The following is a 25,878-nucleotide window of genomic DNA, read 5'->3' on the forward strand; positions in this document are numbered from 1 at the left end:
GCTGGTGTCCGCTGGAGGGCGGAAGGCGCTCAGCCCGCCGCGGGGGACCGCCGCCTGGCCACCTCTGCGATCACTGGAGAGCGCGCGGGATGAACCGGGAAGGAGAGGGCGCGCGGGGGACAAGGGGTCCAGTGCCCAGAGCAGCGCACCGCACCGACGCGCTGGGAAGCCTGGGGTGACCAGGGAGTGCAGTGCCTGCAGCGCGGAGGGCGGAGGGCGCAGGGCGCAGTGGTAGTCTCTGCCAGAGACCCCTCCGGCTGCGGGAGGTGGGGCGGGAGCAGCAGGGGGAAAGCAGGGGGAAAGGCTGGGGGTACTTTCCGAATGGGACCGCGGATGGGGCGCTCGCCAAAGCCCGACAAAGAACGGCCGATCACCCCCTGGTCCGCATCCCCCGGCGCGCCTCTGTCCAGGGGGGCGCAGAGAAGGCTCGGAGCGCCGGGACGTGCCAGGGCCCAGGACGCTCCTGGAGCGCGGGTTGGAGGGGCTGAAGTCCGCAGGCGCCTCCCGCTGCCGCGGGGTGGGGGCAGGTGGGGGCAGGCGCGCCCCAGCGACCCCGCAGGGTGGCCCCGCCCCGTGGCCGCAGGGAGGCCACACTGGGTGGAGGCGGAGTTGGCACTGCCCCCCCAATCCGCGCGGACTGCGGCCCCTTCTTAAGCGCGCGGAGCCTCTTGCGGCCCCTCACTCGCCGCTCCCAACGGTCTCCCTCCCGCGCTATGGCCTCCGTGCTGAGCTATGTTTCCAAGTTCAAGTCCTTCCTGATCTTGTTCCTCACCCCGATACTGCTGCTGCCACTCGTCATTCTGATGCCCGCCAAGGTCAGTTGCATCTCCGCGCGGACCCGGGGTGCCTACCCGGGATCCCTGAGCTGGAGCGCCTAGCAGCCTGCACTAGGCAGCTCCGGGTGCCAGATGGGAGGTGCCAGCGAAGAATTTCCAGGGGAGCGGAGGGGGGGCTCACTGAACTTGGGGTTCACAGATCCCAGGGCACCCGGTGAGCACTGGAACCTAGAAGTTAGCACAGATTTTGGCCACACAGCCCATCCATAGGCTCAGCCCCTGGCTCCAGTCTCCAGACTGGACCCCCGTCTCCCTCCCCCTGCCCCAAATGTCACCTGTGCCCACAGAGAGGCTGGGCGCCTGTCTTTCCCTCAAGCTCTCTCCTGGCTCTCCCTTTAGCAAGTGAGGACTTCTCAGCTGTGGGTGCCTTCCCAGGTTAGTCAAGGAACCATACAGAAAGATCATCTCCTAAGGGGGTCCTGAGGGCTGTCCCTTCCACTCCCTGGCCCACTCCGGAGCCTCAGTTTCCCCATCCATGATCTACATTTCTTCCCAGCCCCCAAGCCCTGGAAGGCACAGCGGAGTTCAAATCCTCTCCCAGCTGAAAGGCAGATCGAGTTGGCCTTCTCCGGCCACGGCCTGCAGGGGCCGGGCAGGAGGCAGACGCGTTCCCAGGCTTGCGCCTTGGGTGGCACGACCCAGGACTGCAGGGGAAGCCGCGTCCCTCACCCGGCTGCCCAGCGCTCCCGGGAGGGAGGCCGAGGATGAATGGCCTTGGCCGCAGGGCGGGGGCGGGGCCGGGAGCCCAGGCCTCGTTGGGCTGCGCCGGGCTGTGGAAGCCCGTTTGGCAGAGGCCCGAACCCTTTGAAGCCTTTTGTGGCTGCTGGCTGCTCCTTCCTCCTTCCCTCTTTCAGCGCCTTCTCTCTGAGCCCAGACAGGAAGCCTCCGGCAACCCCCCACCACCTCCGGCACCCCCCCCCCCACCCGGCAGGTTTGAGAAACAGAGGAGCTCTTGAGGGGACGCTCGCTAGGCGGGCAGTCCTGCGGGAGGGGGAGCTGGGAGGGGGCAGGGGTGTCAGGAGAACCGCGCTTCCCCCATTCACCCTCCACCCTGCGCTTTCTGGGCCTTGGTGTTCTCTTCTGTGCAATGGGCAAAGAGGTGTGGCTCCCACTCTTGCCGACTCTGGGTGCCAGAAGTGATAATGCGGCCTCCTAGGATGGGGAAGGGAGGCTGGGAGGGCCCTGGTGGAGCCAGGGACAGCAGGTCTAGCTGTGGGCCCCCTCCCTGCTGCCGAGCAGCCCTGTTTCCCTGTGGAAAAGGACGGTCTCAGGCAGGAGAGCTGGTCTGAGTTCTCCTGGCAGGGAGTGCTGTTCCCTGGGATCACGATGGTGGCTTGGCAGACCTTCCTGCATGGCTGGGACCCCACTCCCGCCCTTGCACACGCACCCCTCTAAATACCCGTGCACATCCATGCAGGTGGGTCCTGAGCTGGAACCCTCACCTCAGCGTGTGTGTGCGGGTCAGGAACCTGCCCTGGGAATGAGGAGCAGGCCAGGGACGGAGAGACGGAGTTGGAGGACGGGGAGTCGTTCAGTGGTGGCCATCAGGTGCTTCCCTCTGTGTGGCTGCACCACTGTGTCTTGTGTTCTTGGCTCTGTGCCTTTTGTTGGGGTCACTACCAAAGAGCCCCCACCTACACCCCCACGGCCGGCTGCACCGTTGTGCGAGGAAACCCAGAGGTACCCGGCATGGGGCAGGGCTTCCAGGAAGCCAGCGGGCTCTTGGCAGTGTGGGCGGCACTGACCAACCGACAGGGGGTGGGGGACAGGGGCTCCCAGTGTGGCCACCCCCTGCTGGGGTGCCCCCTCCTTTCCCCTCCACTCCCACCTCTCCTCTTACTGCACCTTGCTCCCTGGCTGGCTTCGTCCCTGCTTCACTTATCCTGCCTTTTCTCTGGGTCTTTTCTTTAAAAGATCACTCTTCAATAAGATAGACAATGCATTCACCATATTGCTTGTTTTATTAAAATTATTTTAAAATCCTCATTTTCAAGGCCCGTGAAGTATAGAGTAAAAATGAAAATGCCTGCAAATGCCCTAACTCACACCCGCACACAGACAGGCTCCCTCAGCCACATTTTCTTGAAGGACCGGGTCCTGGACACTTGCTTGTTAATAATTACATAAATAATGAGCCACGGTTTTATTCGGTTGTGCACTGAAGGTATAGCTGTTATGCGGTGCTAGATGCCGGATCCTCCCCGTAAACCCCATGCCCGCCTCCCTCTAGGCCCTAAGCGCCCTTCTAGACACATTCCTAGCTGCCTACGTGGGGCGCCTCCAGGAACCGCGCCGTGAAAACTGGTGACACGTGCCACCATTTCTGAGTTTAGAGGGTAAATGTCACCAAGCCCTTTCGGTACACGATGTGTCAACGGGAGCTCTTGAGGGAGCAAGGCAGGAGGGGGCTGGGGCGGAGAGTCGGGGAGTAAAGTCTGGAGTCACTTCGTATAGTCGCAGCTGGAGAAGGTTGTCCTGGCGTGACTCGTGGGGCAGGGGCCAGGGGCCGGCACCCAGCCCTGCTCCGGCCGCCCCAGGACAGAGTGCCCTGTCCTGCGTGCCCAGGACAGAGTGAAGCCGGCACCACGGGTTCTCGATGGTTGGTCACTGTTGGGTGTTGTGCTGGGTGGGGGCCAGGCAAGGGCGGCCCTCAGGGTGGGAACTGCTGGGGGCACGGAGCCAGGCTGTGGGGGCGGGGAGGAGGAAGGCACCCGGGGAGAAACGCGGAGCCCACTGCCGGCGCTCCCTCCAGTTCAGGGGCTGTGTGCGCCAAAGCGCTTGTGACTGAGAACCCAGCCTCTGGACCCGCCACAGGGTGTGGGAACTCAGGTGCCAGTGGGCGGGGTGGGGGAGCTGGACAGGTCTGCATGCACCCGCTCCTAGCAGAGGGTCTTCCAAGTCATGCTGAGGCATTTGGGGTTGGTCCTGAGAGCAACAGAGGCCTCATGTCCTTCTGAACAGATCTGTAGATTGAAAGAGGGAAGCACGCGGTGCTGGATGTGGGGAGGTCAGATTGGGAGGTCCCAGGTGTGACGTGTGGCGGGCGCGGTGGAGATGTGAGGGGAAGGTGCTGGAGAGTCAGAGGTAGGAGCTGTGGCTGTTGGCAGCTGATCTGGCCACGAGGCTGGAAGGAGGGAGAAGCCAGTCTGGGTGGGCACTGATGCTGCCATTGAACACGCTGGGGTTCTGGGGAGATGGGGACATCATCCACGTCCCCAGAGGCAATGACTCAGGACCGAAGAATTTACATCACGAACCCAAAGTCCCAAAGCTAGCAAGGGGCCAGCTGCGGGCTCACACAGGGACCGGTTCTGCCTCATGGCAAAGCCAAGGTCCCAGTATCTCCGTGGCCAGAGGGTAGGGAGAGACAGCTTACCCAAGACTGAACGCCAGCGGGAGAGCGCCAGCGGGACAGCACCAGGCCTTTGTGAGGAGAGATGCTCATGAGAACACACGGCACCATCCTCATCCTCTCTGCTCTCCTTGTTGTAACAAGCAATAACCCTGGAGACACGGGGCCGGCAGTTTCTGAATGAGCCGGTTTGCAGGGACTCGGGGCAGCCTCTGGAGAAGGAAATGGGGTAGAAGCGGGAGCTGGAGCTTTGTGGAGACGCCTCAACATAGGTGAGCAGAGAAGCTGGGGGATCCCAGCCCCCCACCCAGGGACGGCAGAGAAGGCCACTAGCTCCCCTGCGGGAGACCAGAGGAGAAGGAGAAGCCCCTGTCCAATCTGGAGTGTTTGCAGCTGTGAGGATGGTCAGGTGTTGTTAGAGACCGTGCAGATCTGCCGGGACTTAGGCTGCATCTCAGTAGACCCGCTGGGCTCGCAGCACACCTGCTCCGGCGGGCCTCACGGCGGTGCCCGGGACCCTCACGTCAGCCTACAGTGGTGCCTAAGACTCCACGCCGCGGGGAGACCTGACCAAGAGGGACAAAGGGAGGGCTGTGTGGGTGGTGTTGGCCCAGAGGGTGCCCAGCCACCCAGAGCCACAGGGACACTGAGTCCACACGGAGAGCCCAGGGAAAGATGCAAACTCAGCATCCTAAGCATGAGTCCTACGGGTGCATAACGGCTTCTGCTCCCGGTAGGGTGGGAGAAGTGCCACGGGGGCCATCGGAAGTGTGGGAGCTCGGGACTGATCTCTTCCCCTCCTCTCCTGCTCTCTCCGGGGAGGCGCAAGGGCTGGCCGAGCAGGAAGGCAGGGGCAGGAGGCCCTTGTCTGTGGGTACTGGGGCTCCTCGGGGTCTGAGCCACGGATGGTCCCTCTGATGTCGCCACTGCCCACGGCCGTGCCCCAACCCCAGCACGCTGCGGTGGGAAGGGGGACGCCAGCTGGCGAGGTCTCAGGGCCGTCTCCTCAGTTTGTCAGGTGTGCCTACGTCATCATCCTCATGGCTGTCTACTGGTGCACCGAGGTCATCCCTCTGGCAGTCACCTCCCTCATGCCTGCCTTCCTCTTCCCGCTCTTGAAGATTCTGGACTCCAAGCAGGTGAGCAGTCCCGGGGGTCTTCCTGCGTCCCCGCCACGGGGCACCCTCCAAGCCCCTCTCGGAACTGCCTGGGCCACGGGGGAACCTGTCCATCCAGCACGGACACAGACCATGTGACCTCCCCTCCCCGCTCCAAGTGGCCTCTGGAGTCGGCACCAGATTTGGGGTCGGCACCTTGTGTGGGGTCGGCATCTGGTTGGCGTATCCGTCTTGGGGACTGGGGGCCCAGGGCTGCCCTGACCAGCCCCGTGCTGCCCCCCAGGTGTGTGTCCAGTACATGAAGGACACAAACATGCTGTTCCTGGGTGGCCTCATCATAGCGGTGGCTGTGGAGCGCTGGAACCTGCACAAAAGGATAGCCCTGCGGACACTCCTCTGGGTGGGGACCAAGCCTGCACAGTGAGCACCCTTCTCTCTCTGGCCCCGGAGACTGGGCAGGGGCTGTGTGGCTCAGTCCCCATCACCCACAGGCCAGCCCTGGCCATGGGCTTTCCTGGGCGTGGCAGGCAGGTGGCCCCCTGGATGAGCACGTGACTGTCTTAGCTGGGTAACCAGAGGGGCAAGTGAGCACCGTGGCTAAGGGCTCTTTGACTGCAGGGGAGACTCTGGGGGCGGGGCTGCATGTTCCACAGGAAACAAGGCGGGCAGAGGCTGGATCAAGCCCTGCCTGAAACCCCTAGGAGTTTTGTGGGGAAAGCAGGAAAGGGGTGTCTCATCAATTCAGCTCAGAGGAAACAGAAAGGTCATCCCCCCAAAGCTGGTGTGTGTATGCAACACCCCCCACCCCGCAAAGAAGCCATTGCCTCACCTTCCTCCACATCACTCATGACTCTGCAAGACCTCCCCTGCCCACCACAGGCCACTTCCAACTAGCCCATGGAGTCCATTGGGGCCCAAGCAGGGCCCCAAGCAGACGGAGCACTTTACCCGGGTGGGTGGTGCTGTCCCTGCCATCCTGTTCTGGAGCGGAGGAAGGGAGGGGCTGAATAACCTGCTGGTGGCCACATGGGGCCAGACCGGCTGGTCTCAGCCTTGCCCCTCTCAGTGGGGACTCGGACTGCACCTTTCTCTGTGGGCAGTATGCGCCCTGGTGATGGCGTGTCCCCAGCTGGTCCTTGGGAGGCAGCAGGGGTGACTTCACCAACTATCCCTCCCGGAATGGCCATGTGCTGGGGCCTGTGCCACTGGGCCGGGCCGGGAGCACATGCACGCCGTGGCCCTTCTGGCGGACCATGGCCAGAGGCCCCGGGTGGAGGGCTTGTGACTCCCTGATCTGTTACACTCCGTGGCCTCGGACCACGAATGGTTTACAGGCGCGGATGAAGAACCATTGCGAGTTCTAGAGACTCAAGAGCTTAGGGGCATCGGTGTTCTCCTCCTCGGGGTCTGTGATGTCGCCTCTCTGTCAGGGTGGGCCTCGTTCTGGAGAGCCGCTCACACTCGGCTCCGAATCCAGGAGCGTCGCACGTGCTGCTCTGCTCCTTCTGCCTCAGCCCCTCTCGTGACCTCAGCTCGAGCCATCCTGGGGGTGGGGGGGGGGCATTGTAGTTGAGCCCCCGGGGGGCCGTGAAGTGCTGTGTCATTCATTCACGCAAACTCGGGCTTTCCTCCTGGCCTGGGTCCCAGCCTTTGATCTCATGGGTCTGTGAGGTGCAGTGCGCAGCCCTGGACCCCTTCCCGACTGGTGATCTTGGGCCCCTGTGGGCACAGAGACCACGGAGCAGAATCAGGCCCTTCCCCAGCTCACGGCTGAAGGAGGGAGCGGATGTGGAATCAGTTCCTCCCTCCGAGGAAGGTGCAGGCAGGTGTGCTCAGCCCTAACTGCTGTGCACTGGGAGGGGGCCTCGGAGAAAGGGTTCCTGTCTGAAGGCCACGGGGAGTTCATGTCTCGTGGGTGACTGCGGTGGACCCTGGGGGAGATGAGGTGTTACAAGCGAAGGGAGCATGTTTCTGAACAGTTGGTGGACCCCGTCTCCTGCCACAGGGAGGGGGCAAAGTGCATGCCGGGAGGGGGGGGTCACCCCGGAGGAAAGTCCTGCTTCCCCAGGCCTCTTCCATGGCTCCCCGACCCGCACTGGGGACAGCTCTCCCTTGCCAGATGGGAGCTCCTTATAGCTGTGACTGGGTCTCCGTTCTCTCAGTGCCCAGTGGCCAGCTGAGGACATCAGTGATGTTTGTAGGGGTGAGGTGGGGCGGGGGCGAGGCCCCTTGCTGTGCTCCTGTCCCCCACGATCCAGTCTTGAGCTGGCGCTGCCTCAGGCATCCCCACAGGGGTCCCAGCCACCCCCTTCCCCCCCGTGGCTCCCTGGGGGCTGCGGGCAGAGGGACTGGGACTCTCTGGTGTTCCTCCCCGCCTCTCCTCTGCAGGCTGATGCTGGGCTTCATGGGCGTCACAGCCTTTCTGTCCATGTGGATCAGCAACACGGCCGCCACAGCCATGATGGTGCCCATTGTGGAGGCCATGCTGCAGCAGATGGAGGCCACCACCGCCGCCGCCGAGGCCGGCCTGGGAGCCCTGGAGCTGGCAGACAAGGGCAAGGCGGGCACGCTGCCAGGTGGGTCCCTGGCCCGCGCGATGCTCACCCACACGGCGGCTGTCCTGTCCGCTGCCTTTCACAGGAGAAACGCTCAGGAAATGCTGCTTCTGTAAGTTTTAGGAATGCATAAAAGTCAGAGCTCGGGGTCGAGCTTACGGCAAGACCCCTGTGTGGTTTCTGCCAACGGCCAGAACCTGAGCTGTCACCGGATTGATCGTGGGGACCCTCCAGTGAGGGTGCCCCTCACCCCTGCTCCCTTTGGGGCGCCCTCTCCTTGCCACTCCCGCAAGAGTCAAGGGGGGCCCCACGCTGGCGTCCCGACGAGGCCCCAAGCTCAGGGAGGTCAGAGAGCGCCTCTTTGTTTCCCGCCACATTCACACCCCATCCCCGGGGCTGTGCTCAGCACGGAGACGCAGTGGGCTGGGGACCGTGCAGCCCAGCAGGCCAGGTCCAGAGGCTCCTGGCACAGCTCATCTGACTTGGGGGTGCCTCAGCCAGACACCGAGGGCGCGGTGGGGGGACAGGGCTTGCTGGGGGAGAGGGCCTGTGAGGTGGATCTGGACCCCTCCCCCCAGCCCCCGGTGGAGGGGCCAGCGGGAACAGGGACAGGGTGGTGGGAGGGGAGGGCGTGGGTCTGCGTGGCTGGATGTGTGGGGAGCCTGGCTGGCCAGAGAAGGAGGCGGGCACACAGTGTGGGTGCTGGGGGTTGACCCGCGGGGCTCCCGGCAGGCTGGCCTGTCCCAGCCTCAGGCTGGCGCAGGGTCGGGAGCTGGAGCTGGGGGCCCGCACCGCCTCAGCCCACAGTGTGCCCCCCACAGGGAGTCAAGTGACCTTTGAAGGCCCCCCCGAGGGCCGGCAGGCTGACGGCGACAGGAGGAGCTTGTGCAAGGCCATGACTCTGTGCGTGTGCTACGCGGCCAGCATCGGGGGCACCGCCACGCTGACGGGCACGGGACCCAACATGGTGCTTCTGGGCCAGATGCACGAGTGAGTCGTGAGCATGCCTTCAGGGGACGTGAGGAGGGCCTGGGGCGGGGGCACCCCCATCTTTCTCTCCTGCTGCGGGCCTGCACCTGCCCAGGACCCCACAGACTGCTGGCCTTCTGCTGGGGCGGGGGGTGAGGGCGAGTCCTGTCTTGCTTCGCCGACGCTCGCCCCGAGAGGGAATGTGCACCCAGCACGGAGCTGACGTCTTGGGAGATGAACGCACGGGCCACACGCTGGTCCTGTGAACAGTGCTGCCCTGTGGTGTCAGCGATGGGCTAGGGGTCAGGTTACATGCTGCCTCCGCGTGCCCTTGGGGGCCCCAGGTGGATCACAGGGCCCGTCTGCGCCTTCCCGCCACCACAGAGTGGCACAGACCGTGGGCAGGCGGGACTGGGATCACGGGGAGGCCAGCCCCGTCCATGGACAGCAGCTGATATGGGGTCCTAGGCAGGTGGCATGAGGGTTCCCACGCAGAGGAGAGCCCTGGACCAGGACAAGGCAGGCGGGCCGCTGGGCAGTGGGAGGAGCCCTGGACCAGGCAGGCGGGCCGCTGGGCGGTGGGAAGGAGCCCGGCCCGCAGACACTTGAGGTCTAACACGCAGGCGGTTTGGATCTTGAGAGCACTTGCTGTAATGATAGCCTACGGTTCTCCCTGACGTCGTCCAGGGCAGCATGGGGAAGGCTGTGTCTGCTTCCGTGCCTGCTGGCCAGGCCAAGGGACCTGCCCCTGGAGCTGGAGGGTAGGGCCTGCCGTGCAGGGACCTTCCGCCAGCCCCAGGGAAGGGACCCCCACCCCGTCCCGGCCCAGGGAGCTCTGGAGACACCCTTTCTCCCACGCAGAGCGGGCTCTGAGGCGTCCGGGAGCCCTGAAGCTCTTGCCCCATTTCCGTGAGCACAAGGGGTGTTATTTTGGGATAGACGGGCCCTGACTCAGGCGGGGCACCCAGCGGGGTCTGGCCCCGCAGGCGGGGTGGTCGGCCGCTCCCCAGGCCTGTCCTGAGTGTGGCGGGGGCCCCGCTGTGGAAGAGGGACCAGCGTCTCTCTCTCCATTCAGGCTGTTCCCCGCCAGCAAAGACCTGGTGAACTTCGCCTCTTGGTTCGGGTTTGCCTTCCCCAACATGCTGTTGATGCTGCTGCTGGCCTGGCTGTGGATCCAGTGCATGTACATGAGGCTGAGGTGAGTGCGTGGGGCGGCTGCGCCCCACCCCCCACGCCCCTGCAGGGAGCCCCGCCCCAGCCCTGGCCCCAGGCCACTCCTCCAGGCTCCTGCCATCCCTCTCCACCCACTGTCCTTCTTGCTGGACGTCCATTCCCTACCTTCCCGCCTTCCCACCACCCAGCTGCAGGGCCGGCTCCGATGTGGGTCCCCCCGCAGGGACACTGTGCCACCCCAGCTCCATTTAGGACGAGCTGCTCACTCGGTCCCTGGGCTTCCCTCCAGCCAGTGCTGGTGCCAGCCTTCCTGGGATCCCAGGTCCTCCAGCAGCTGCGGCGCACCCTCTCTGTCCCTGCACCCAGTCTGGCTCCCAGCCCCTGGGGGAACGTGGGGGGGGGTGGATCAAAGCAGCTACGGAGATGCTCATCCCCTTTGCAAACCCACACCCGGTGGCCTGTGCCCATCAGTCCCCTCGGTGCCCCCAGCTCAGGACCTCATCTGGACCTAATCACCTGTGAGAGTCTCACCTCCTGATGCTGTCACACTGGGGGGTCAGGATTTCAACCTGTGACCATGGGGGACACAGTTTCATCCAGAAATGTCCCCTCTTGGGGAGACGGAGGCCTGCCGCCCTCGACTGCCCCGAGGCCCACTGAGCTCCCTGCAGAGACTCAAGGCCACTGGGTACGACCAGCCTCCAAGGGTCTTGCCATCAGGAGACCCAGCCGTGGCCTCTGGTGTGGTCCCTGCTGACCTTCTGATGGGAGAGCCCGCCTGCGGCCACGGTCAGCCGGCCACCCCAGCTCAGGGGCCGTTGCTGACCCAACGCAGACCATGGTCGAGGGGGCAGCCCCCAGGACACCTGGAACAAGGGGAGAAGCGACGGATGGTCCTGGGCCCAGGCCACGCCTGCCACATCCTGGGACCCCGTGACCCCTGCCGCCAGGCCATGTAGAGGCAGCACTTGCCTCAGCGGTGGGGGGCGCCTTTTCTGTCACGCTCACTTGGGTCCCTCATCTGGGCAACGTCAAGGTGGCTGCCTCCAGCCTCGTCCAGGAAAACTACCTCCTGAGCTCACAGATGGCCTCGGAGGCCACATCGGGCCACAGGATTACGGGCCCCCGAAGACTAATGGGATGTTACCGCAGGCCTGCACCCAGCTTTGCTGATGGGCTGGACCCCTGCCCTCCTGTGAAGTCTGCCCCAGGGTCCAGGAGGGACTGCCACGGGGACAATTCTCTTGGCCTTCAGGCAGCCTGGGGCTGCACAACCCCGTAGGCCCGCACCCTGGGCACCGATGGCCCTGGTCAGCTCCTCCTCGTGGCCAGGGCACCCTCAGCACCTGTCCACGGACCCTTCTCCCTCCCTATCCCTCATGCCAGCACCCCCGGGAGGTCCCGCTGGGCGCTCCAGGCAGGCTGTGGGTGGCTGTGGGTGGCTGTGGCCTCTGGTTTCCAGGGACCCCCCAAGAACAGAGCCAACTGGCACCTGTGCCTCCTCTAACCACGAGCTCCCACCCTGCTTCTCCTTGGCCCTGGCCCTTAGACCCGTCCTTGTTCTCCGTGTCCTCATGAGCCTCCCCACAGCCCCCATGATGGGGCCTGGCATCTCAGCCCCAGGGCCCCTCTGGGACCACCCCCGGGTGAGGAAGACGCCCACCACAGCTGGCTCCAGAATGTTCTCCGTCCATCCCCCAAATGGCAGAAGCCGCTGGTTCCCAGGTGACCAGGCGCCTGCCACATCCCCCTTACCGGGGCTGCCCCAACTCTGCCTATTTCTGACTCCTCCCACCCCTCCCACAGCCCCTTGGCCTCCACCGTCCTGAGACCCCATCCAGCCTGGCTGCCCACCTGTGCCCTCCGACCGCTGCGGAAGGCCCTGTCGTTCAAGAGTCCCCTGGGCCATGCGCTGGGCACACGTCACAGAGCCTGCCCCCACTGGGTTCTGCGGGGCAGGGCTGGCAGGGGATGGAAGTAGGCCTGGGGCAGGGGCTCGCTCGAGGCTGCACCGTGTGCCTTCCGCCACGTCCTGCTGCCCAGCGTCTGGCTATCCATCTGACCGGCCGGCCGGCCCTGAGCCACCCAGCCTGCCTCACAGGTTTCTCATCCCTGCATCTTTAGTTTCAAGAAGTCCTGGGGCTGTGGGCTGGAGAGCAGGAACCATGAGAAGGCCGCTTACGAGGTGCTGCGGGAAGAGTACAGGAAGCTGGGGCCCTTCTCCTTCGCCGAGGCCAACGTCCTGCTCTGCTTCGTCCTGCTGGTCGGCCTGTGGTTCTCCCGGGACCCCGGCTTCATGCCCGGCTGGATGTCGCTGGCCTGGGAGGAGGGCAAGACGAAGTAAGTCGCGGGCTCCCTCACCCCCGGTGAGTTCTGCCCCTCGATTTCTCCTCCCCAGCCCTCACGACAGGCCTGCAGATGGGTCCCTGTGGCCAGGCAGGGTGGCCTGGCTGTGACAGGGAGAGATTTGCTCAGCCAGGAGGTCTGGCTTTCAAAGCTCTGCTCTGCCATCTGTCCTCTCTCTGAAGACAGATGGGGTCTCAGGGCTAGGGAAGCAAGAGGGGAGAGGGACAGCCAGGACGGTGGGAACTGAGGGGACTTGGAGGGCTGGGAGGGGCCGAGGAGGCAGAAACAGGTGGACGTCAGGCAGGGCCTCTGCAGAGACCTGGCGGGGAGGGCGTGTGCACCTTCCCTCCAGGCTGAGCTGTCCTGTGGTCAGAAGGAAGCAAGGTTCCCGGACAGGCGGGCCGTGTGGGCGGGGGTTCCCGATGTTGCATGTGCAGCCCAGGAAGGTCTGCTGGGGTTGGCACCCGGGCCCTGGCAGGTGCCCTGGGGAGCACAGGATTCCAGGCCGTCTGATAAGAACCAGTCACCGTGCTCTCCCCGGGAGTCACACGGACCGAGAGGGCAGTGAGCTGCATGGGGTCACCCCACCGGAGGCAGAGCCAGGCCAAGATGAGGCTGTTCTGGCTTCCAGCCTTGGTTCTGTCTGTGCGGCTCTCCTGCTGCTGGCCCTCGAGGCCCAGTCCGCGCACACAGTACACCTGTGTACGCAGAGCAGGTTTCCTGGGTGGCAGCCCTGAAGTCGGCCAGGCACGTCCTGTGTGCTGTTCCCTATAGGTATGTGTCTGACGCCACCGCGGCCACTTTCGTGGCCACCTTGCTGTTTGTCGTGCCTTCGCAGAAGCCCCAGTTCAGCTTCCGCGGCCAGACCGAGGAGGGTAAGGCTCTGTCCTGCCTGACGCTCATCAGGGTGGGGCCCCGAGGGAGGGCACCGCCGAGGCAGAGAGGCCTGGCCGAGGCTACTTGGGGGGGTGGGTTTGTCAGCCCCTCCCCAGGGACTGTCCTGTGCAAACCCTCTTCTCCTATGCTCTTTACATGTCAGAAATCTTATTGGTGTTACAACAGGAACAGAAGAATGTTTCCGATTTCCCTCAAAGCCATCAGTGTATTTCGGTTTCTCCCTTCCGGTCTTTGCTAGGATGCGTGTGTATACATGGCTGTGATTCACACACACACACACACACACACACACACACAGCTCGAATTCTGGTTTTCTGTCCTGTAGGTTTTTATGTTTTTACGCTGGGAACATGTCCTGTTAAAGACACAGCCTCTGACTTTATTTTCTCTAATAACAGCATCATTTGAGGGGCTGTGCTGTTCTCCTCTTACAAAACATTGTGATTGTTTTTAATTTTTTACAATTAGAAATGAGTGTTTTCATGTATGTAGCTTTTTCCTTCAGGGTGTTTCCTTAGAATAAATTTCCAGGAGCAATGTTGCCGTAAGAGTATATATGTCTTAACAGCTCTTAAGTGTGTCGCCGAATGGCTTTTCAGAAAGATTTTGCCAGTTTCTATGCCCACGGGAGTGTGTGACATTTCTACCACATCTTCACCAGCAATGGGTGTTGTGATTATTGTGGGGTTTAGCTGATTTCTGGATAGGAGAGTGTGCTGTTGTGCTCATGGGCTGTGATTTCCCTTGAGTAGATCTCTTGTTTCCTAATGCAGCTCTGGGTCATGTGTGTGTGTGTTTTATGGTTTCTCCTCAGAAAGGAAAGCTCCGTTTTACCCCCCTGCGCTGCTGACCTGGAAGGTGATCCAGGAGAAAGTGCCCTGGGGCATCGTGTTGTTGCTGGGGGGCGGCTTTGCCCTGGCCAAAGGATGTGAGGTAAGCCCCTGCTGCAGGCTGCACGGCCCTCTTGTGCCAGAGGGTGTCGGGAACTCACACCCTGGCGCTGTGGGCGCTGGCTCTACATCTGTCTGCTCCAGAGAGCCGCAGGTGTCTTGAGGACAGGGACCCTCTTGTCACCAAGGAGTGGATGACTGGATGGATGGGTCCATGGATGGATGGACGGACCTGCATAGAGAAAGTACTCTGAGCAGTCGCAGCGGTGGGAGAATAAGTGGTCAGGGCACGCCAGCTAAGAGTGGCAGAGGACGCTGTGAGGTCTCCTTTGGGGTTTGGTGACAGTGACCCGTGTCTCTTCCACTCGCTGAACTCTTTGATCGCATGGCTGACATTTAAGCATGTTTTCTCTCGGGCGCCTGGTGGGCTCAGTCAATTGAGTCTCTGCCTTTGGCTCAGGTCATGATCCCGGGGTCTTTGCATTGAGCCCTGCATGGGGCCCCTGCTTGGTGAGGAGTCTGCTTCCCCCTCTCCTTCTGTGATCTCTCTCATTCTCTCTTAAGTAAATAAATAAAATCTTTTAAAAAAAAAAACAAGCATTTTTTCTCTATCTAAAAAAAATTTTCTTGGGGCACCTGGGTGGCTAAGTAGGTTAAGCCTCTGCCTTCGGCTCAGGTCATGATCCCAGGGTCCTGGGATCGAACCCCACATCGGGCTCTCTACTCGGTGGGGAGCCTGCTTCCCACCCCCGTCTCTCTCTGCCTGCCTCTCTGCCTACTTGTGATCTCTCTCTCTTTCTCTGTCAAATAAATAAATAAAATCTTTTAAAAAAATAAATAAAAGTTTCTCTACCTAGGTATAGAGCAGCATAGAAGGGGAGGGACATCACCAAATAGAACTTTCTCACTTCCCTCCTTCCTCAATATAAAAGAAGTGAGGTAGAGAGAGAGATGAGCCCCCTTGGTGCTGTATCCCCCGTCCATCCTGGTACCCATCCTTCCATTGGTGGATCCGTCATTCCACCCATCCTTCTGTCTGTCCATCCATCTGACCCACCCTCCATCCATTTGTCCGTCCGCTTGTCCATCCATCCACCCACCCAGAAGTCAAAGGTCAGAGACAGGCGGGGCCCATCTTGTTTCTGCCGTTCCTTCAGCAGCCAGGGGGAGCCCAGTGACCGACAGAGCATGAGTATGTCCTCGATGAATAAATCTGTCTGTCTGGTCACCTCTCCATCCAGTCGTCCGCCCGTCCATCGCCATTCACTCACTCACTCACCCGTTCACCGAGCATCCCTGTCATGTCCGTGTGACATCGGGCCTGGGAACCATGGATGCGGTTGATCGTGCTCCCGCTGTGAGGCCTTTGTGGCCTGCAGAGCGGCCATATCTGGAGAGCATGTCAGGAAGACGGACAGCAGGGCGAGGAGGGGGCGTAGGGTGCCTCCCTCAGGAGCCGCGGGGGACACGGCCAGTGTGGCTTGGAGAAGCCGCTGGGCTGAGAGCCAAGATAAGGGCGTGGGGACTGTGCTCAGCGGGCAGCCACCAAAGGGTGGAGGCCAGTGACTCGGTCAGACCCGCACGGTCGGATCTCCTCCCTGGCGTGCAGTGGGGGCCCAGGCAGGGAGGAGCTAAGCAAGGTCAAGTCCATGCTCGGCACCTCTGTCTGACCCCGTCTCAGCACTGGACTCCCTGAGCCATGTGCTCCTTCCTCCAAATCCTCAGTTCCTGGCTCAGATCCCTTTCCTGAGCCCAAGAGCTATACAGGGGCTGAGAGGTGCTGAGCCGCTCTGGGTGACTGGGGGCTGTGTGACAATAAGAGAAAGGGGGACAGGGCCCTCAGGGTGGCACCCGGCTCCCCCGGGTTGGACAGCAGGTGGGTGGGAAGCCCCGGGGAGTAGACCCTGGGCCAGAAAGGAGGAATTCAGGCCGGGGCGTGTTGAGTGTGACTCTGGGCCAACATTCAGTTCGTGGACTGACCGAGCTGGAAACAGCCCTAGGAGAGAGAGGTGAGGGATGGAGTCAGAAGTGCAGGAGGGGCTGAGCTCCCCAAGGAAGGACCAGGGTTGCTCCCAGCCCTCAGTGACTGCTCTTCCTGCTTCCCAGGCCTCGGGGCTGTCTGAGTGGATGGGGAAGCAGATGGAGCCCTTGCGCTCTGTGCCCCCCGCAGCCGTCACCTTGATCCTGTCCCTGCTTGTTGCCGTGTTCACTGAGTGCACAAGCAACGTGGCCACCACCACCCTGTTCCTGCCCATCTTTGCCTCCATGGTAAGTGACCTGCTGGGGAGATGACCCTTAGCCGTTGTGTCGCAGGAAGCCGTCAACCTGTGACCATCTCCTGGGCCCCCAGAGGGACGGTGAGATGGGGGGCCAGAGCCCAGCCACGCTTCGAGGTCCTTCTTTGTATCCCTCCATGCTCACCAACGTGCAAGGCAAGAACCAGGCCCTCTAGGATCATGTGTAAATGTGGCTGGTTATGTCTTAAGCTGAGGAGACAGGATCTGCAGCAAGGAGGGGTCGGGGGTATGTGGCTCGGGGCACACGGAGGGGCAGCTGAGCGGGGCCGCTGTTGGCTGGAGCCCACCGGGAGGAAGTCCCGGGAAACAGGGTGTTGGGGATGGTGGGAGGCAGAGGACTTTCAGGGAAGATGCAGGAACCCAGGGCGCTGGGCCCAGAGGGAGTGGGTGGCGTGGAGGGGACCCGAGGGCCAGGCTGGAGTTCTGTGTGTCGGAGCTGGGGTGGGGGAGAAGCATGGCTTAGAGGAGGAACTTCTCCTTCTGCCCCTCGCTGCCCGTGGGTTCCGGCCTCAGGGTGGTGCAGCAGGAGCCCAGGGCTGGGCTCGGAGGACCCGAGGGGCCCTCAAATGTGGCCCCTCAGTTCCCACCTGCACTTGGGGCCACGGAAGACCTCTGTGGGCAGCGGCATGAGCCCGGGAGAGGCCATGGTTGCCACTGCGGAGTCGGGAGCTAGACTCAGACATCTCAGCTCAGCATCGAACCGGTAGGTGCCCACTCGGCCGCCCCACGTCCACAAGAGTGGAAGGAAAACCCAGCGGTTTTCTGGTCCCATTCTGAGTGGAGGGGAGAGTGGTGCGGCGCCCCCTCCCCAGCAGTGTGGCCTCCCCCGCACCCCGGGAAAGGCCAGGTGTGGTCCCGTCCAGCCCAGAGCCAGACCAATGGTGGTTTGCACCTGAGGGCGCACCCAGGCCCTTTGAAAATAGGCTCCTCTAGAACCAGAGTCCACGGTGGCCCCGTGAGGCCCCAGAGCTTCTCCTTGGCCTCCACCTGCAGGAGAGGGGCAGGTGGTGACCCCCGACCCCAGCCGCGTCACAGGGGCGCATGGGAGGCATATGCCATGAGGGGCCCTGGCCCTCATGGCATATGAGGGGGTCAGGAGCGAGACCGGGCCCTGTCCAGGCCTCTCAGCCCCTCCCAGTGGGCATGAGCCTGGGTGTGGCCTTTCCCAAGACCTGTTTACGGCAGGACCCATAACCTGAAGCCGCTCCTGTCCTCGGACTACACAGTTTCATGTCTGGGGACGTAGCTCAGGGAGCTCGTCAGAGGGGCTTATAGACCTTCAAGACAGAGCGGCACATCCCAGACCCGTTAGGAACACGGTGTCATAGCCGCAGGGGATGGGCGAGAGGAGCCGGAGTCACATGCTGTGACACCGTCAAGCATTGGGGGAAGTCACAGTTTTGAAGGGTATTTAAAGTTGAAAACTTCGTGCACACACGGATAATAAATGCCCATAACCCCAGAGGGGGCAGACCCTGATCCTCCAGCCTCCCCGCTAGGGACGACTTCGATTATTACTCTTTCTTTAAGATTTTATTTACATATTTGACAGACAGAGATCACAAGTAGGCAGAGAAGCAGGCAGAGTGAGGGGGAGGCAGACTCCCTGCTGAGCAGAGAGCCCAATGCGAGGCTCGATCCCAGGACCCTGATACCATGACCTGAGCTGAAGGCAGAGGCTTAATCCACTGAGCCACCCAGGCATCCTCAATTATTAGTTTCTTAGGTATCTTTCTGGTTGTATTACACACGCCCTCACACACACACGCGCGCGTGCACACGCGTGCACACACACACACATTGTTTTTAGACAAACGGCACTGTTGTATCATCCCATTTTGCATCTTCACTCTGTTTTCCTCCAACCCCTCTCTGGCATCTTCCTGTCTAGCAGGACAGTCACGGCCACGAGCCGCTACTCGTCTACAACCGTTTTATTGAACCACCGGCGTCCGAGGTGCCGGGCACATGGGTCTGTCTCCCGAGTGTTTTGCTGCTAGAATGTCGCACGTGTGTCTGTCCTCGTGTGCGTGTACATCTGCACGATGGATTGTGAATTTTGACAGAAATCGGAACATAGCAATTACATCATTCATTCATTCAACAGATACTTAATGAATGTCAGCTGTGCACTAGGGGTTGTGAGATGTGGATGAATTTTAAGCTGCAGAATAAAAACAGATGGATACCCAATTCCATATGCAAAACGACCCCCTGTGTGTGTAAGAACAACGTACATCCACAGGCAAGAAGATCTGGGCCTTCTAGGTCTGGAAAAGGACGGACAGACAGGCGCACACGTGGGCTGCGGGAACGGCCCAAGGCTGAGCGCCCAGCATGGTCTCCAGCACGTAGCGGGTGGCCAGGAGACAGATGCTGAACAAATGAGCAGGGTCAGAAAGGCCTCCCTGGAGGGCGCCTGGGTGGCTCAGTGGGTTAAGCCTCTGCCTTCGGCTCAGGTCATGGTCTCAGGGTCTTGGGATCGAGCCCCGCATCGGTCTCTCTGCTCAACGGGGAGCCTGCTTCCCCCTCTCTCTACCTGCCTCTCTGCCTACTTGTGATCTCTGTCTGTCAAGTAAATAAATAAAATCTTTAAAAAGAAAGAAAGAAAGGCCTCCCTGGGAGGCGGCTCCGAGTTCAGCCTTCAGAGTCCAGCACGATTGTTGTCCAGACCCGTGGCAAAGGGCAGAGGGGCCAGAGGGACAAAGGGCCCGGGGCTGGGAATGCACACAGGGTGTTTGGGGAACGCATTTCAGAAGGGGCCCTGGGAGCCTTGGCCCTGCCTGTCTGCGACCCACAGTGCTGTGTTTCTCCCCAGTCCCGTACCACCGGCCTCAACCCGCTCTACGTCATGCTGCCCTGCACGCTGAGCGCATCCTTTGCCTTCATGCTGCCTGTGGCCACCCCGCCCAACGCCATCGTGTTTGCCTACGGACACCTCAAGGTTTCCGACATGGTAACGCAGCCCTGCCGTCGCTCCCACCCGTTGGGATGCTCCGTCAGTGAGGGGCGGGTGCCCCCTTTACCAACGGCGCGTGCTGCCGTGCGACGTGCTGGTCCCATGGCCTTCGCTGGCCTTTATCAGTGTCTTCGCTCCTCTTTGGAAATGATCTCAAGTATCGTAGACTGTTTTGTCTCCCAGAGCTGAGAGCTGGGTTCTGGGAGCTCCCAAGCCCTCACCGAGCCCTTGGGAGGGGTGAGGGGGGCTGCCCACAGGGCCAGGAAGGGCGGGAGCAGGGAGGGGGACGCAGAGACCACCGCCTGGGAGCAGGTACCGTCTTGGTCTTGGGATGCAGACGGAGGAGGACCCCCCCACACTTTGGCTGTGGCTGTGACAGGAGGGGGAGGCCGGAAGTGGAGGGTTAGTTACTGTAGAGCTTCTGCTGGGGGCCTCGGGCCACCTCCCTGGGGCTGTTTCCCAGTGCTCACCTGGGCAGGAGGACCCACCTGTCCCACCTATTTCCTGGAGGCTCTGAGCAGCACCTGCCGCCCCTCCTGGTTCTGTCTGGGGGTGGGGTGAGCGCGGAGCACAGCCCCAGGACAGGACCCCCTCCTCCAAGGGCTCTGGCTCCCAGTGTCCCGTCGCCGTCGTTCTGACTACCCGGCCCACCCAGTGGGTGTTGATGCTGACCCTGCTTTTCCTCAGGTGAAAACGGGACTCATGATGAACGTAATTGGAGTCCTCTGCGTGTTTCTGGCGGTGAACACCTGGGGACGGGTCATTTTTGACTTGGATCATTTCCCTGACTGGGCTAATGTGACCAACATTGAGACCTAGGGACAGACGCACGGCACGGCCTGGCCCACCGCCCCGCCCCGCCCTCCTGAGGACCCCCCCGTGCCTTCCAGCACATCTTGCAGCAGAGCCCTGGGGCTCCCTCCCCAGAGTGACCCAGCGACGCCCACACCCCCACGGAGACCGGAGACCGCGCCAAGGGTCGGTTCCTCCTCCAGGCCCAGGTTCAGAGCTGGGGAGGGGCAGCTGCTGGGAGGAAGGGGAGGGATTCGCCAGAGACTCGGGGGGCGTCTGTGTTTCCCTGGGGACCTGTCATCACTTCTGGGGCAGGTGGGCTCCTGAGGAGCTAGGACGCAGGCTGCCAGCTGGCCCCAAGCTGGGCTCTGGTGTCCACTAGCGCGGTCCAGGGTCCTCAAGGGGAAGATCAGATCCCAGCTTGGGAAGCGAGAGGTGGGCCTCCTGTAGCTGGCCTTGTGCTGCCTCCGGGCGGCTCTCCTGCTCCTGGAAAGGATGACCCCAGCCAGGGACACAATGTCTGGAATTCCAGAGCCTCCTGGAGTCGTGGGGACACGGTGCCACCACCAAAGGACGAGGAATTTGGACTGAGAACTTCTGGCCGCTACCCACAGCACGTGGCTGGCTGACCTGCTTCCCTCCTCTCTCGGTCCCTCTCAGTGGATGTCTGGGCCCCTTCGCTGTCCTTCCTGCACACCCTTTGTCGTCTGGGCCAACGGACGCCCAGACCCCCTGGCTGGGGTCCTCCAGTGCACCTGTTCCTCCCGAGGGCTCAGCCTCTCCGGCCACTCCACACAGCTGGGGTCACACTCCAAGTCTGGGCGGCAATGGCTCCTTTGGGGCCACCAGTGGGTATCTGGGTCCTCTCTCACCTGCTGGTTCAGAGTGGACGCCGCTGATCCCTGTGGGGAGCAGGGGCCCATCGGAGCATGTTCAGGCAGAGCACGGGCGTCCCTTGGCTGACTGGCCTCAGCAGCCAGGCCCGGTGACAGCAGAGCTCACAGAGAACAAGCTGTGCCGGTGGCCCTGAGCAGACAGCACCTGCAGTGGCCAGGGCAAAGCTTGCCGAGTGGCCACGGGGACCCCCAACCGTGACATGACACACGCCCACCCCCACCTGTCAACCTCCTTTCCTTTGTGGAGGAGAAGCAGGCGCGAGAGCACACTAGGCTCCTCGATGGTGTTGGTCAGGGCCGGGGAAGTTGGGGAGTCAGGAACTCAAGGAAACACTCTCGAGGACCTGGGACGTCTCTGGCTCCCGGGGTGGGTCGTTCCCCACGGCCCCATGTGTCTTCCCCCAGGAGGGCCACCAGCTCTGGCTTTCCGCAGGGGCAGGTGCCTGAGCAAACCCTGGCTCACTGCTCACTCCTGTCCCTGGCGCCCCCGCTGGCTTTCTCCCTGGGTCCTTGCAGCGGCCCCCTGAGATGGGCCTGCGTCGTCCTCCGAGGACACGGAGGCTCCGAGGGGCCGAATCACACGTCCAGAGTTGCACACTGAGTGAGCGGCTGCACGGCTCTAACCGGACCTTCCACCCTCCTGTCCGCTGCTCCTCAGCCTGCCCGCTCCGGGAACAGTGACGCACAAGCTGCCTTCTGAGGTGAGCTTGGGACTGCCGGGGGCGTCCAGCTGGAGAGAGCGTGGCGGTGGCTACCCGTCCCCTCCAAGGCCAGCCGGCCGGCCCACTCCTGCTGTTCACGGTGGAGAGCGCCCTGAGGACCCGCGCTGGCTGCCGGTCCAGCACTGGGACGTTGGCTGACCTGGGACGTGGGGCTTCCCCGGCCGGCAGCGAGCTGGCTAGGGGCTTCTGTGGAGGAGACCCTCAGGCTGAGGACTGACCACAGGCTGTTGACGCACAACTTCTGACGCCAGAGCTGCTCTGACCTTCGGGGCCGGTCAGGACGGTGGCGGTGACGGCCGCCTGAGCCACGCGGGCGTTCAGCGTCGCCGGGACAGGGAGTCGGAGGGACACGGCCGCTGGGGCCACTGGGCTCCTTCGCACTCCATGCCTTCATGGCCACATGCCGGCCTCGTGCCACACATGCGTGGGCACCGCATGCAGGAGGAAGGGGCATGACGGGGCCCGTGGCATCTTCCTTTTTTGTCGGGACAGCACCTTCTCAGGAGGCCGGCAGTTGGCCCTCCGTGCGTCACCGGCCCCACGCGGGCGTGGACAAAGGGTAAACCGAGCATGGAGCACAGTCCATGTATCACAAGACTGGTCAGGACTCGTCTCCTGGGCTCAGGGAATGGGCCTGTGTTTCCTTAAATTGGTAATTTCCACCCACCACAAAATCCGGGTTCTGGCAGGAGAACAGTGGGGGTGCTGTTGAGTTGGGGATGAACAGGGTCTGGCATTCTGGCCCTTTCAAGGGCTGCCCTCACCCCAGGCCCATCTCTGGGCTTCAGTTTCCAGCAGGAAGGGGCCTCTGTCTGGGGCTACTGCAGCCTGGGGAGGGCTTGGCCTGGAGTGCTGTACTCGGGCCACCCCCCCACCCCGGTCTCTGCCGTTTGCTGGAAGTCCTCTCAGACCTCTTTCCCATCAACATTTTGCCTCTTACGTTTTGTGAAGAGGTTCTGCCCCATACCCCGCGTCCTCTCTTCCTGGTGCCCGGATTAGACTCTGGGCCCGAGGTTCGCTGAGCACAGTCCTGACCAGGACCGCGATCTGACCTGGGACGCCTTGCAAAGGTCCTCATCTGGGACCCCGGAACTGGGGTGTTTCCCTGTCCCGCGGATCCGAGACCTTCCTTGGGGGAAGGAGGGGTCCCTCCTCCCACCACCCCTCACACGCTGTCGCCACGAACAGACGGCGAGATGGCTGCTCCGGGTCCCAAGTGGGGAAGGAGTTCAGTGGTACTGCCAGTCCTCAGAACGGCCACGGCCACGTCCTTGCTCATAGAAACAGACCAAGTGTGGGACCGTCTGGTTTAAAGCTGCACTAGGTGGTCCTCTTCTTGGCTCCGACCCGTCTTCCACAGTCTCCTTCCTTCTGGTCCCACAGCCTCTTAAAGCTGTGTCTCCAAACCCACCAGGGAAGCTCCTTTTCAAAATGAAAATAAATGGATTCCTCCAAGGTCGTCATCCACACACATTCGCTGTCAGGGGCTGAAGCCCCGGTCCTCGGCGGTTCGGCTCTCTCTCCCTCGATGTCCAGATTCAGGAGGCGGGCTCTTGCTTCCCTCGTCTGAGGGTCTGAATGCCCCGTCCCCCCTCAGAGTCGCAGGCTGCCCCTGGCTGGCCGCTGCCCCTGGCTGGCCGCCGTCCCGCACGGAGCACGGCCTGCTTCCAGCTCTCGGGCGTCAAGAAGTCCCAGAATTCCGTCTCAGAATGCTGTTATCCAACCGGGAAAGCTGGGCTAGTGTTTGTCTTTAAAAAGTTAACATCAAACCCATTCAAGAAAGCCCCCCAGTGCAAAACAGGGTTGAGAGGGGCCCCTCCCGCACAGACCTCGAGGCCTCCAGCCCTCCCCACCTGGGAGGGAGTTTGCCAACAGCGTCGTCCGCGCCCTCCCAGAAACGTCCGGATCCACAAGCTTCTGCTTCTCCATCTCCCGGGGAGCCTTCGCACATGGCGTCTCTCCTCGTTTCCACCCTTCCCCTTAATTTATTTGGAGATCATTCCATTTCAGGACATATTAATCGTGACTGGTTTATCTTTTCATCCGATAGTTGATCTTGTTTTAAATCGATGTAACATGAATTTTGGGGACTTGCTCGGATCTTGAGCAGAACGTTCAGTGTTTCAGGCACCTGTATGCACCTTGTAAGCGACAACCACCACCACCTCCCCCCAGTCCCTTCTCCCTCCCCTTCCAGAACCCCACCCCTCCCCCCAGGCCACCCCTATTCCCGGATGCCTGTCACCACGGGCTCCATTTGCTCCCTGAACTTCCTAAAGATGGAACCGTAACGTACATCCTGGCTCATGTTGGATGTATTTGCTGCACAAAATGTTCCCGATAATCATTCCTTTGTGATTGTTGCCGAGGGCCGCTCTGTGGTGTGAATCAGCCGCAGTGTGTCCACTGTCCTCGGGTGGACTTTTGGGGTGTTCCAGCTTGGGGCTACCGTGAATAAAGCTGTTAAACTCTCTGCACGAGGCTGTTTGCAGACGTGTGTTTCCATTTCTCGCGAGTGTGTGGCCGGGAGTAAACCCCAGCCTCCTTGGAAGCTGCATCATGACCGTGGTGTTCCATCGTGAGCCCAGCTGAGAAACCCCTAGGACCGACATCCGGGCCACTGCCAGTGTTTCCCTAACACCGTGGCAGATGGGTCCGTACTTACATCTTTGTGAACATATGTGGGGAGAGCACTTTTCAGAAAAGCAGGCTGGATGGAAGGCTGGCGCAGATACTCCCCGGTTGCTTTCCAAAGAGGCCGCGCCGGTATTTACTCCCCAAGCTGTCCCTGAACTCTGTGTATGATCAGGCTTCTCAGTCTTTACCAGTCTGACCCTTGAAGGATACCATCTCATGATTTTCACCCTATTTCTTTAAATGACATACAGCAAGTAACATCAAAAAAATTTTCACGTATTTATAACCCGTTTGTGTCTCTTTTTTTGGTGAAGCCCCTTTTCCCCATTTATTTTTTGAGAGTTTTTAAAAAGGCCTTTTCTTATTCATTTGTAAGAACTCTTTATATATTAAGGAAACTAGCCATTTGGCATGGGAATACAGTGTACGTTAAGAGCTGCTGAGGCTAGTCACTCTCTATTCCTCTGCAGAATCTTCCCCCCACTCTCGTACTAGCAATTCTGACAAACTTTCCATAAGAATTTCCGAATCAGCTTCTCTAGTGCCAAAAACAACCTGGTCAGCGTTTACCTCTCCGGCCATCTCTCCTACTGCTCTCCCTGGGACCCCGGGGCTTCCTGGCTTCTGCACTGTTGGTGTTTGGGGCTGGAATGGTTCTTTGCTGTTCTATGCCCTGGGGGATGTCCAGCAGAGTCTTGGCTTCTACTCACCAGATGCCAAGAGCACCCCCGCACCCCCACACCCTCTGTGATGATGAACCATGGCTCCATGCGGTGCCGAGTGTCTGGGAACATGGGCTCAGCCCAGCGGGCTGTGCCAGACTCCTTGCTGCTCCCAGAGCCCTGGGGTCACCCTGCCCCATACTCTGTCGCTCTGTTCATTCTCCAGCATAACTCCAGGCTGTAACTCACTCCCGACGCTCCCGTCTATCTCTCTCGACCGGTAGGAGGGCAAGGCTCACGAGGAGAGCGAGGTATTTTTCTGACTGTTGACTCCTGTGTCCCCTGTGTCTAGACCACATCTGGGGCACAGTGTAGGATGATTTGGGTTTTTTCCCCATTCAATAGTTCATTTTGCTTTTAAATTGGTAAATGAGGCACGCAGAACCTTCAGCTCAGCTCACAATCCAAGTGTCCTGAGATCAAGTCCCGCGCACGGCGGGCATCTCGCTCAGCCGGGAGCCTGCTTCTCCCTCTCCCTCTGCCTGCCGCTCTCCCTGCTTGTGCTCTCTCTCTCTCAAATAAATCAGTAAAATCTTCCCCCAAAATGGGGTAAATGAATAGATCAGAGTAGGTTTGTAGATGAGGTTAGAGGAGAAATGACTACAGATTCATTCTACACAACAAGATGGTATTTTTCTATGTATTAAAGCGTCCTTCTGGGCCTCTGGGGGGCTCAGTGGGTTAAAGCCTCTGCCTTCGGCTCAGGCCATGATCCTG

At 61.3% G+C, this 25,878-nt stretch overlaps 1 protein-coding gene across 3 annotated transcripts; it reads left to right on the forward strand.

Annotated features, from left to right (window-relative positions):
* Positions 1–454: 454 nt before the first annotated feature.
* SLC13A5 (solute carrier family 13 member 5) lies at positions 455–24,275 on the forward strand. Of its 3 annotated transcripts, XR_004280651.1 has the most exons (13): positions 455–815; positions 5,199–5,327; positions 5,590–5,726; positions 7,695–7,882; positions 8,683–8,851; positions 9,906–10,028; positions 12,128–12,343; positions 13,124–13,224; positions 14,061–14,179; positions 16,243–16,404; positions 19,252–19,389; positions 20,080–20,370; positions 20,717–24,275. XR_004280651.1 is itself a non-coding variant. In XM_032321689.1 (12 exons), the coding sequence occupies exons 1-12, from the start codon at positions 714–716 to the stop codon at positions 20,209–20,211; spliced, it is 1,716 nt and encodes a 571-aa protein (XP_032177580.1). In that variant the 5' UTR covers positions 455–713; the 3' UTR covers positions 20,212–24,275. The 3 variants fall into 3 exon arrangements, 1 of the variants encoding a protein (XP_032177580.1); XM_032321689.1 differs by having other exon boundaries at positions 20,080–24,275; XR_004280652.1 differs by lacking the exons at positions 20,080–20,370; positions 20,717–24,275 and having other exon boundaries at positions 16,243–17,136; positions 19,252–19,336.
* The last annotated feature ends 1,603 nt before the right edge of the window (positions 24,276–25,878 follow it).

This window comes from Mustela erminea, chromosome 18 (assembly GCF_009829155.1).
Source record: "Mustela erminea isolate mMusErm1 chromosome 18, mMusErm1.Pri, whole genome shotgun sequence".
In the NCBI taxonomy this organism is placed as follows: Eukaryota; Metazoa; Chordata; class Mammalia; order Carnivora; family Mustelidae; genus Mustela; species Mustela erminea.

Bases quoted from the DNA above. Each gene is read 5' to 3' on its own strand.
- SLC13A5 (XM_032321689.1), top strand. From the start codon at position 714: ATGGCCTCCGTGCTGAGCTATGTTTCCAAGTTCAAGTCCTTCCTGATC. The intron at 5,328-5,589 runs GTGAGCAGTCCC...GCTGCCCCCCAG, and splicing joins AGATTCTGGACTCCAAGCAG to GTGTGTGTCCAGTACATGAA. The intron at 7,883-8,682 runs GTGGGTCCCTGG...TGCCCCCCACAG, and splicing joins CAAGGCGGGCACGCTGCCAG to GGAGTCAAGTGACCTTTGAA.